Source organism: Tyto alba, unplaced genomic scaffold, assembly GCF_018691265.1.
Source record: "Tyto alba isolate M040663 unplaced genomic scaffold, T.alba_DEE_v4.0 Super-Scaffold_26, whole genome shotgun sequence".
NCBI classification, from domain to species: domain Eukaryota; kingdom Metazoa; phylum Chordata; class Aves; order Strigiformes; family Tytonidae; genus Tyto; species Tyto alba.
In genome coordinates this window covers 12,838,863-12,851,381 of record NW_024881300.1, presented here as the reverse complement: position 1 = coordinate 12,851,381, position 12,519 = coordinate 12,838,863, and the positions used below count along the sequence as shown (strand labels likewise).

Sequence of the window (12,519 nt, the reverse complement as noted above, 5' to 3'; positions counted from 1 at the left end):
TTCTTTTGTGTAGACAGTGTTTGGGCTTCTTGTGCAATATTCTGGAGAAGACGTGTGTTAGCAGGGCAGGTAGGTTGGAAGGTCAGAGAAAGTAAAAATGTGTGGTCTCAACTGTGCTTTAACCACAAAACCATTTTCCCTCCTTTCCTTCATGGCAAGTGAATCTTCTCTGTATAAGCAGATAATAGGTTCTGACTACTTACAAATCCTACTGTTTACATTTTTATAGCATTGACATATCTTTTAAAACTTCTTTGGAGACACTCAAATGTTAGTAAGGCTGTGAAATTAAACATGCAACGATTAGGAGATGCTATAAAGAAGGTTTCTGTGCAATCTAATAGTGGCTCCCATGTGCATATGCACTATGCTGCATGACCACATACTACTGTTATTTTTTATTTCTAGAGTGTGTAGGCTGGACAGTTATAACTAATGAAGAATTACGTAATATTTTTCCTCCACTATTCAGTGGGTTGCTTGGGGCTTATTTGCTGCATGCTGTCTAAGCCCCTCTCTGAAGTGGGAATTAATAACCAAGCAGGTTTTTTTGTGAAGCTTATCACTGTAACAACTTTCTCAATAATCCAGTTAAGGGGATTATTAGACTCTTTTTATAAGTAGAAATCAGAGCCTAATTGTCTCTATTTAAAATATTAAATTACAAATACTAGTTAATTTTTTGTGTTCAGTTTGGCTCCTTTGTCTTCAGTTGCAGCCATGACCAATCCTGGTCACAAACACCACATTTCATGTTGGGCACTCATAAATATGTGAGATAACAGTACTGATTATAATAGATTATCTATATTTCCATGCAGTCCAAGTGTTGAGCACTTGAGGCAGGGGTAGAATCAATTGTAGCACCAAAATTAATCTGCTTTTTATTCCCCAGATTCTTTGAATGAATCCTGGTGGTTACAGATGGACCAGCCACTTCACCAGAGAATGAAAAAGTACTTTGATATTTGATTATATAAGTATTTGCTTATACTAACAGGATGCTGAGATTTCAGAGGTAGGGATTTTGGACTTAGAACCCCTGGTTTCTGAAGCTTTTCTTTGGTGGCCCCAAGCTCTTCTGCCTGTGTTGTCTAATTGCTGCCAGTCCTGTGTCTTCCTCCCCTGTTGTTCTTCGAGTTTGTCAACCCAAAAGGGATGTCAAAAATATGAGGAACATCGTAGTGTCTCCCTGCTTTGGGTTCCAGTACTTGACTCCAGAGATGATGTGGTGTCCCAGAACTGTGGTGGCAATGAAGGTTCTGCCTCTGTTGGCTGATTTGTTAAGAGATTCTGCTTTCAGTCGTTTTCTGCAATTGTGTGCAAATGTCAGGTTTTTAAAGGGTTAGTACTTCAGCTCAATTGGGCGGTATTTTCACCAGTTGGGTAATGGGGCATGTTATGATACCTTTGTATCAGCCATTCCTGTAAGGAAAGTTGTATACATTAGTTACTCTGAAATGATGTCGTGGGTTGACTCTGGCAGGACACCAGGTGCTCACCAAAGCTACTCTATCACCCCCCTCCTCAACGGGACAGGGGAGGGAAAGTGTAATGAAAGGCTCATGGGTTGAGTCAAGGACAGGGAGAGATCACTCATCAGTTACCATCATGGGCAAAACAAACTTGAATTAAGGAAATAAGTTTAGTTTATTACCAATCAAATCAGAGTAGGATAATGAGAAATAAAACATAAATTTTAAAACACCTTCTCCCCACCCCTCCCTTCTTCCTGGGTTCAACTTCCCTCCTGATTTTTCTACCTCCTCCCCCCAAGAAGTACAGGGGGATGGGGAATGGGGGGTTGTGGTCTGTTCATCACCTGTTGTTTCTGCTGCTCTTTCCTCCTCAGGGGGAGGGCTCCTCACATTCTTCCCCTGCCCCAGCATGGGTCCCTCCCATGGGGTACAGTCCTTCAGGAACAGACTGCTCCAGCATGGGCCCCCATGGGGTCACAAGTCCCGCCAGCAAACCTGCTCCAGCGTGGGCTCCTCTCTCCACGGGGCCACAGGTCCTGCCAGGAGCCTGCTCCAGCGTGGGATTCCCACGGGGTCGCAGTCTCCTTCGGGCATCCCCCCGCTCCGGTGGGTCCTCCACAGGCTGCAGGTGGAGATCTGCTCCACCGTGGACCTCCATGGGTGCAGGGCAGAGCCTGCCTCACCATGGTCTTCACCAGGGGCTGCAGGGGAATCTGCTCCAGTGCCTGGAGCACCTCCTCCCCCTCCTCCTTCACTGACCTTGGTGTCTGCTGGGTGCTTGCTCTCACATATTCTCTCTTCTCCAGCTGTTGTTGCTGTTGCACAGGGTTTTTTTTTTCCCCTTAAATATGTTTAAGGGGAAATATGTTTAACGGGAGGCACTACCACCGTTACTGACAAGCTCGGTTTTGGCCAGCGGTGAGTCCGTCTTGGAGCCAGCAGGCACTGGCTCTATTGGACATGGGGGAAGCTTCTAGTAGCTTCTCACAGAAGCCACCCCTGTAGACCCCTACTACCAAAACCTTTCCATGCAAACCCAATACAAAGGAGCTACAAGAATTGATCTTGAGCCTATGCTTCTACCAGTGTATGCAATCCCACTTTAGTTTTCTCTTTGTTAAGCACTGTCTTTTATTGTTTGAGGCATCAGGTCATCTTAGCATGGCCTATTTTGTCTGTAAGAAGTCTTCCAGATTGATTAAAAATAAAATTGAGTTTTATTTTGGATTTTGCAAATTCAAATCTAAATTTAAAAGTCATATTCTGCTAAAATTGAGTTTTGCATTATACCTAGCAAAGCTATGTGTTGGAAGACAAATAAAGAGGTGTCATGATTTGTGTCGTGATAAACTTGCCCCTGCTTTTGTATTAAGATTTGTTCAAATGCTATTGATGTTTTTTCTTTATTCCTTTTATGGTTGATAAGGGCCACATTTATTGAAAGGACTGATCATGAAAAATGTATGCAACATATTCATTAAAAGTAAACTCTCTTGCTTTGTAGTGCAAATGCTATGTTGCTGGTACCCTGAGTGTTCATCAGTAGGTGGTACTATAGTACAAAATAGAAGTGTACCACAAACCTGTTTCCAAGGGTTTACATATATCAGTGTACAAACCTGTGGCAATTTAAATTGTCTTAATTTCATAAAGCTGTGAATAAACAATGTGATCCCTAAAATTGGTGTAGTCTTGTCTCAGCAGTGACAAATAATCCCTTGATATTTTGGTGACTTTTCTCCATATTCAAGTGGCCTGCTTTTACAAATGCAGCCTTGTATATTACTTCAAATACAGACAGCTTGTTTGTACACAGTAGGTACAATGCAGTTCACTCCTGTTCATGCCTTGAGCTTTGCCTCTCTATTCATGCGTCCAGAGCTCTGGGGAGAAGGTCTAGATAGGAAAGTGAAGATGGAGTTATTTAGGGAGTAAATTTACAGAACACAGAGTAATTCCACACTGAATTCTTCCGCGAACAATTCTAATTTGTGCTGACTGCCTTCGTGGAAGTGACTTGTTGCACCCTGAAACTGTAGTCACTTGCATTATCTGCATGAGTTGTATAGGCAGAACCTTGGGACATTCCCTCTCCAAGCTGGCCAGACGTGAGCCAGATCCATTTTGAAGTCCTTATTTCCACAGTAGCACTGTGCTGTGCTCCACTTAAAATGTATAATCGCTCTGTGTGGACAGAGCCAGCTCAAGTCTGTATACAAAAGGCTATCTTAAGCATTCTCAAGTGTCCCCATGGAGATTGGTAGTGGATTACATACTGTATTCATTCATGTTCTAGTTTCCTGCCTGTTAATGTCTGAGCACGAGGAAAAAGCCTCTCAAACATTACTTTCATGTTTTTAGGAAATGTAAAAATATGTGATGCGTCTAATCAAAAATAATACAGTTACATTTGAAAATATATTCCTTTCTAAGCCTCTCTTGGTAATTTTGGAATTTAATAGCATCGTATCAGACCTTAGCAGTTTTTCTTTAAAGAACATCATAAATTCTTTCAGATTGTTCCAGTAAGAGCTTGACACATTGGGTTATGATTTTTTTTTTTTTTAATATAATGTTGGTAACTTTTGTTTTCTTTTTGATGGATTCCTCCTGAGATCTGTTTACAGCTTTCCTTTCATAGAAAACATAGCTATTTTTTTCTAAATAGTTTTTACCAGTTCTTGAAATATTTGTGTTGGAAGTTCTTACAGTATCTTTTGGCAACTTGTAGCTGTCATTTGAAGATCATTTCCATGATACTTAAGAATTTCTCTAGGCAAATTCCTTGTTATGTTTCTCATCCACTCATTTAATACTTACCTTTTTAACATTTATGAGTTTAGGAACCGCATTAGTAAACTGTTGCGTTACTTTGTTTGCAGTTCTTTGGTAGTAAGGCTTTTTCTTCATATCCAACACATTAATAGATTTTACTGCTATTTTGCATCAAAGGCTTTTGTCACTATTGACTTTTAAAACCCAGGGTGAATTTAGTCTTCATGTTGCACAGTTTGTTGCTGTGGTCTGGCACAGTGGAATACATACTTAGTTGGATAATACGCTGTTATGATACTGAAATTTTTTATTTTAGTTATATGCAGTTTTGTTTTCAAGTATGTTCCTATGATGAATCGTGGGCATTTATTAGCTGAGAAAAATTCTCTAGCTAGCAGTCTGAGCTATGTATTTGCAGATTTCTGGCTGCAGATCTTTCTTGGAACTGAGTAGCTGCCAAAAGTTTGCCTGGTTATCTGCTTGCTTTGTAAATTCTCACCCCTGGAAGCACTTATGGACAAGAAAGGGGCAGATCTCGCAGATGTGCTGTATTCTTAGGTTGAAAACACTGATTACAAGCAAATGAACAAGATACACTGTATTTATGTTTTTAAATGCAAACATTCATCAGGTAAATATAGTTTAATTCAAGCAGTATTTTAAGGAAATCAAAGCAAGTGATGTTCTTTACAATGGAGAAAAGAGGTATGGTTTTTAAAACCACAAAAAGCATGTATGATCTGTCTTCCAAAAAAACTAGACAATTCTACCTATTCATGATGCTGTTTATTGCCTCTAGGCTGTCTTGGTATGAAAGACATCCCTTGTCAAAATTTTAAAAATCTTGAAAACTATCCAAACAAAAAAAAGGTTTTGTTCAGATGTCAGGTAGATTTTTTTTCTTATATATTTTTTTCCCCCACCGTGTACAGAAGATTGATATCCAGTAGGTGCTGGTCTGGTTGATAAGGAATGCTTGGGGCTTTGAATGTCCACTTTGGCCTCTGTTCCTTCTGGACATCTCTTAAGACTACTGGATGTTCTTTGAAGAAGTATTTTATGTAGGTTTAATAGACAATGTAAGAATCTGAAATAAGCTGTAATTTATAAAAATACTAATTATAAAGAAATACAACTTAAAATGTAAATCAAGGAAAATTAGTTCTATTTTGTGAGAAACATTGCCCATGATTTATTACTCCAGCCACTTAGAAAATTTGTCTTTTCTAAGTATCTGTTTGAATGGAAATCTTAATAAATACAAGTTATAAGAGATAAGTGGGGACTCTGTTTTTAATGAGTGGTTTTCTTTTTGTCGTAATTGCCATATTGTGTGATGCATTTTTGTCATAATGGTATTTACATTCCTGTAGACTTAAATAATAACTTTGCTGGAGACGTTTTTTTATTCCCAAACCTTCTTTTATATGATAAGAGATTTCAATATCCCAATTAAATTAAATCACAAAAGCAATTAATATCTTTGCTGCATGAGACAAATTTACTGAGTTGTAGAGTATGCTACTGAGTGAAAGGCCGTAAGCTGGTCATTCTCCTTTGTCTGCACTTAACATTCCAGTTGCTGTCTGGTTACAGAGTGTGCATTCTGACACAGATTGTTCAAATCCTTAGGCTTAATTTCTATATAATTTAATCTGAAAATCTTTTGAAAATATTTTTCTGCTCTCTGAATTTTCTCTCCATATTAATTTTCTTCAGGAAAAGTCACTAGAACAGCCCAGTAAATACCAAAAGGACCAATCTGTGTTACTGGCAATTAGAAGCTCAAATATTGATGAATACTGACATGTAGAAATTGCAACTGAACTAATGCATCAATGTAACATCAATTTTTTGCAAATCACATTCTGTTTTTTTATAATCTTTTCCACATAGCTATATGAGAAATAGCTTTGAGAAATATTGCAAACATATGATTGAACATCAGAAAGCTCATTTTTGCATTTTTTTGTGTATATATACTTAAGAGCATGTCTGTTTTTTTTTTTTTTTCAGCATTAATAATGATTATTTTTGTGATCACTTTTATTAAAAAGTCTTGGAGATCAAGTTACTAAGGAGGAGAAAAAAAAATAATGCTTATTTTTCCTTTATTAGCAACCAACTTCTGTAGCCACATCTACTGTCCGCCTAGGACTTCCAGTGCAAGCCAAAGTTGTTCAATCAACTGCTACATCTGCCAGTGCTACGTCTGCTGCAACTCTGCCAGGAGGCTCTATTCTTTCACATACAACAGTAAGTAGTAATATAAAATGCCAAAGATGGGTGATGAAAAGGATGTTTGTAATTACATGATTTTTCAAAAGTGAATTTTAATGTTCATATTGGTGCTTTTATCACAAACATAATCACAGAAGTTAATCATGAATGGATAGTCAGACTGTGTTATGCAAATGCTGAATGATAGCCTAGATCTTATTTTCTACTGTTTCCTAGACGATAAAAAATTTGGGGGTAGTATAGGCTCCATTTTAAACGTTTTTTGGTTTTTTTAGTAAGAAAAACCTTAAATCAGCTGGACTCACTGTTTCGCTGGTGAGCATGCTGCACTACACTTGTCCCCTGTCGAGAGCGGTGGCATCTGCGGTGCGATCCCCAGCACCGCAGGACCCACAGCATCACCTGTGGCTTTGCAGTGCGGGTGCCTGGGTCAGCTTGTTCTGCGTCTGCACCCGAGGCTGGGTTTTGAGGGCCTGGGAGCTCCTGCTCAGCACGTTCTGCTGCCTGGCTTAGCTCTCTGGCTTCTGCCATCCCTTTTGGTGTGTCTGTCTGACACTTTGGCACTTGGAAGGGTGGTGTATTAGGTCAGCTAAAGTGTGAGAGCTGGAGAGGATTGGGGGAGGGTGTGTATGTGGTGCTCTGTGCAGCCTGATAAGCTTTCCAGCCTTCTAAGGTTGAGGAGCGTGCAGCATGGTCTTTGCATGTGGCTCAGCTAGGTCCAGGACAGTTTTGTTTGCTGGGGCTGCGTACTGGTGCAAAAGCATATATGCTGCTGCTGGGCATGAATTAGGTTGGGAAGCTGTGTTAGTGTATATGTGTCATCTGGATCTGAGCTGTCGCTGTGACTGTGGTATAGATAATTGTGAACCTGATGATATGACCACGCATCGTGGGGAATTGACTTGTTTCTGTGAAGGGCCAAATTTACAGCAAGTTGAACTATACAGAAAGTTGAGTTACAGAAATCACATGGCCATGGTGATCTCAAAGGGTTGGACAATAGCAACTCAGTTTTTAGTGGTACATTTATTTTTGTAATAAAAAGGTCTTTGAATGAGGACGTTTTCTGTTCTGTGAAGGGTGACAAAATTAGGGTTATAATATGTAAGTAAACGCAATGGTTTTATTTTGTCAGTAAGTGTGTATTTGAAAGGAAACAAGTTTTTCTTGCTAGTCTTTCAAGAACTTTATGTTTGAGTAAAAGAATTAAAAAAGATAGTCACCTGCTTTTTCAATGTGGAATATTAATAGGTATCAGTAGCTACAACAAGTGCTCAAAACTTATTCAAGACAACAGTATCAACTGGAACATCAGCTGCTCCACAATCTGCAGTAATTACTGGTGGACAAACTCAAGCTTCAGCACAGAACCCAGGTCAGCCTCGGCTGCCGCTGCCACCTCACACAACAGCACAAGTACCAGCACAGCCCCAGGTCATACCAAGCTCTCCTGTACCTGGAACTACAGTTGTATCACAGGTAAGTTTTAACATACTGGATACTTGGTTTTCTTAGTACTTTATGAACTTCTCAGATTTGTTCAGCAGCAGAAGGAACTTTTTCTTCATGCAAGCACTTTTCCCATGATGGAATAAATGCAAACAATAAACCCTTCCCCTCATTTGAACTAAATGGGATTCAAATTCTGAGAGGGAGGAAAAGCACTTCCCCATTCTGCCATGTTTGTGTCAATCATGAAAGAACTATTCTTTTTCTGTAGACAGAACAATCAGGCCTTCAGTCTATGGACTTCATTATTATCATGTTGCTGGGCCTCAAAACTGTGGTTACACTGAAGTGTAACATACCTGTTTCTTGGAGTAATTATACCATATAAAAATAACGGCCTGGAAAAAATTAAAACATCTGTTTTCCTACTGATGAAGAAAAGATCAGATATGATGATGTTTGAAGACTATTTTGAATTTGATTTTATTGCTGTAGCTGCTTTGTACAAAAACATACTGAATCAATAATTTAACAAATTAAGATAGCTTGAGGAATGTTGTACTTTGAGTATTGGACATCTCAAAGGAGAACACATCTCCAAAAAATTGTTGTTACTTCTCATATTTAAGGGTTTTTTTATCAAAACAGACTGTAAAAAAGTAAGTGTATTTCTTTCATTGATTTTTTTTTTTGTTGTTGTTTATATTCATGAGGTATGTTCAGTTACATAAAGAAGTGAAGAAAATGTCAGGTAACTAGCAGCCATAGTAAAATAGCTGCAAATGTCTTTCAAATATGTCCTGCCTGAACTAGAACAGTTTAATCATTTTCCCTACTTATAGTGATCAGAGCGTGCATTGATCCTGATTGGAAAATAGCATAGATCTGATACTCGTTTTCTTTCGCATTTATAGGAGATGCAAGAGAATGTGAAAAAATGCAAAAACTTTTTAGCTACCCTTATAAAACTTGCTTCTCATAATTCACCATCTCCAGAAACGTCCCGTAATGTGAAAGCCCTGGTTCAAGATTTGTTGGTAAATACTTAGTTATCCTTCATTTTGTCTATTATCTATTAAGCTTGTCTATGTATGCTGAAAACTATTGCTTTGATCTTAACGATTTTTTTTTTCTGTAATGAAAGTGAAAGGAGTTGGGCTACATCAAAATGCAAATATTCTACATGTTACTTATCTTCAAAAATCTGTTAAAGGTAGGCTTTCTCTTAGTTTCTGAAAAGGGAAAAGTATTTAGTATGCATTTGTCAAAAACACTCTTGTTTTGATGGATAATATTTTGGTTGTTTATTTAGAAAAAAAAGTGTAAAATACTATATTTTTACCTTGAGGATTCATTAAATTTCTTTTTCTCTAAACCATGGTCTTTTCTGAAACAGTAAGGAGCTATTAAATGTTTTAACCACAGAATGAATGTAGATATATGCCTCCACAACGTGATTTAGAATTTCTAGAACTGAAGGAAAAGTATTTTGCAAAGCTGCTGAGTGCAAGCAATTCTGCAGACAGGTGCCCCTGCATGAAGCATTAACTTTAAGTGGATTTCAAGAGGCAAAGTTGTGTTTCATCTAGGCAGAGTCCATGGGCCCGGAAAAAGTCTGACTTACTGTAGTCTCCAGTGCAACATATGTTTCAGTGAATTGTATAAATGAGTTGCAGACAGATGTTACTGTGGAGCTGGACAAACGGTCAAGCTTCTTGGAAGAAATTATAGTCTATGAATAACTTTGATTTAGAGGTAGTTGATATGTATTTCTTTGAATTAATTGACAGAGAAACCTATGTATTTTAGACAAGCCTAAGACTTTTTTCAAGTATGAGCCATTAAACAATAGTATTGAGTGGTTCCAGTAAAAACTCATTTTAACTTCTGAAAACTAAGAAAGATTAACTAAGTAAAGGTAACTACTTATAATATTTTAAGCAAAGTAATGGGTCACACATATAATAAATATATTTATTGAAGGTTTTTTTGGTTGGTTTGTTTTTGTTCTTGTTCTATATCAGTCCAGCAAAGCTAATGAAAGTTTTTATTACAGCTTGAGATTGTAACTAATGATACTTCAGAAGTATTATAAAATACACATGGGTTATAGCATTCTTTTGTATTAACTACTAAATAAACTACTGAATATATATTTCATCTATTTATAAGTGTATATTTTGTGAGTATATACCTGTATCTATGCATACACATCTTTATATAGGTGAAAATTTTTTAGATACATGTATACTTCTCATATATGCATTTGCTTTATATATATAGTTTTAATATATACACATACAGATTAAATAAAGAAATTTTCTTACTGTAAGGTCTGACAAATTTCATAATAGTTTGTAAGGCTACTTCAACGACCTGTTTTTTTATTAATACTGTTAAAAAGAAATCAATGTGTAAATGTTAGTAAGAGAATGGAATCCTAAAAAAAGCGTGAGTGTTTGGGGGATCTTGTGTCTTAAATTGTGCATCCCCAGGGGAAGTTCCCGAATTCTGAGTGGCGTGTTATATATGTAAATTAGCTCTTGACAGAGGATTTTGTAGATATAGAACAGTTTAGGGACTTCAGTTTTTGAAAGTCCTTCTTGATGTGTTAGCTTATTTAGCTGAAGATACATACGCTATCTGGAAAAAAACCAACCAAACAGCTGAACTGAGTTGTTGATGCTTTCCTCCCCCCCCCCCCCCCCCCCCGAAGGATGCAAAGATTGATCCGGAAGAATTTACAGGCCGCCTTCAATCAGAACTCAAATCATCTCCTCAGCCATATCTTGTACCTTTCCTTAAGGTAATGTGAATATTGTTTAGACGAATTTATTTCAATGCAAATGTCAATACATTAAGCTTTAGAATATGCCTCTCAAATTGAATTAGCTTCACATGTCTAGAGCAGGACTACTAAATTTTTACTTTGTGCTGCCAATTTCTGCTGAAATGTTGGCTGGAAGTCATGTGCAGGCTCCCATCTCTGTTAGGCCAGCCAGGTGCTGCTTGCTGCTCTGGTGGTGGGTTGCTGTGGCTGTGTGCTGCAGCTGACTGCGCCTGGACAGGTTGAGAGAATGGTAAGAAATAGGGATTTTCTCACAGGAGGGAGACCTCATGTGTTTGGGGCCTTGGTTTAGGTTTAAGAAAAGTTTTTCATCCAGAGCTAATGTGGAGTTTGCTGTTTGAGTAGCCCTGATCTAGAATATTGTAGTAATTAGATTCATATAAAAAAAGCAGTTACTCCCTAGTTTGGAAATCATCCATTGACTATTCTGTAGTGATCCTTTACTGTTATAATGCATATCCTTTTCTGTGGTAGTAGGTAATTTTTTGTGAAGTAGTACAGCATTCACATTTGGAAGAGTCACAAGTTACTTCTATAGAATGCGTCAGTAAGCTTTTTAATCTACATTTGGGTCATTAACTTTCAGTGCATGTGTAATGGTGATTATGAAGAACTAAACTGGGTAATGCTGTTGAAATAATTGATTAGCGGATCCTGTGTGTAGTTTGGAACTAATCTATAATCAAAATTCTAATGTGATAACAAATGGATTTATTGTTGTGTCCTAAGTTAGTATATGTGGGGATAAATTTAACTTTTAATTGGTTCTTCTACATTAGCTAAAATAGCTTCCATATGCAAGATTATATGTAAACATACAAAATGTGTTTAATTATGCCCCAACAAAACCACAACTGAAATTCTAAAAGAATTTTTCTTCTAGTCCAAAACTTCACAGTTTAGGACAGATTTCTGCTTTTTGCTCTCCCTTCAACTTTTCTTCAGAACTCTCTCCCTCTGCTTCTGTTTTTTCAAGTTATCATTAACCCTATTTATGCCTTTTCCTGCTCCTATACTGGAGTCACTTCTAGCATCATGATAAGTTTTAACTTGTTTCCTTGCTTTGAAGTCCCTTGTTGGCAACAGGCATTACGTTTTTAAATAAATATTAGAAATTTAGAAAGAGCTGTAGCTTGGGCTAAACACTGTTGCATTCTATAGCTGCCTGGGGGGAGCACTTCAAAAGAACACTACTACCACTTAAAAGGTAAAAAGTTTATTTGTGAAGGCCTAGTATATAGCCTTTGAGAAGTATATTTTTTGGTTGAACTGGTCTGAACATGAAGCATACAATAGTACACTCTTCTAATCCAGTCAGAATATGTTAGATCAGGAATCATACTGTAAACAGCTATTGCTGTAGGGCATCAACAGTTAAATCATCTTGTTCTAGGTACTAGAGGCATGTCAGAAGTAGTAAATTGGTGCAGCTTACTTCTAGAATGCTTTGGGAGGAGGGTTGTTCTTACGATTTGGCTTTTCTATTTCCAATTTTTGTCCTTCCAAAGACCTAAGCTACAAGTTCTCGATAGTCTGGAGGAGGGGAGTGTTATATTTTACTGCTATGGTGGAATTAGGGCACATCAAAATCTGTAGGGTTGCTAAATCCAAATTGAAAGGTTACTAAAAATGTAAACTGAACTTTCCCTCTTGGAAATTTTGTTCAATCTTACTACTTTTTGACAAATAGGCAGATAGTAAAATTGGAAAGAATGTTGAATTCTTTTA

At 37.6% G+C, this 12,519-nt stretch overlaps 1 protein-coding gene across 1 annotated transcript in view; it reads left to right on the top strand.

Annotated features, from left to right (window-relative positions):
* The window catches only part of LOC116960240 (transcription initiation factor TFIID subunit 4-like), a 148,933-nt gene that overhangs the window by 11,427 nt on the left and 124,987 nt on the right, over positions 1 to 12,519 (top strand). The window contains exons 3-6 of the mRNA XM_042797413.1: positions 6,372 to 6,509; positions 7,746 to 7,973; positions 8,858 to 8,980; positions 10,660 to 10,749. Coding sequence (XP_042653347.1) covers positions 6,372 to 6,509; positions 7,746 to 7,973; positions 8,858 to 8,980; positions 10,660 to 10,749 — 579 coding nt within the window. The remainder of the gene's footprint in view (positions 1 to 6,371; positions 6,510 to 7,745; positions 7,974 to 8,857; positions 8,981 to 10,659; positions 10,750 to 12,519) is intronic.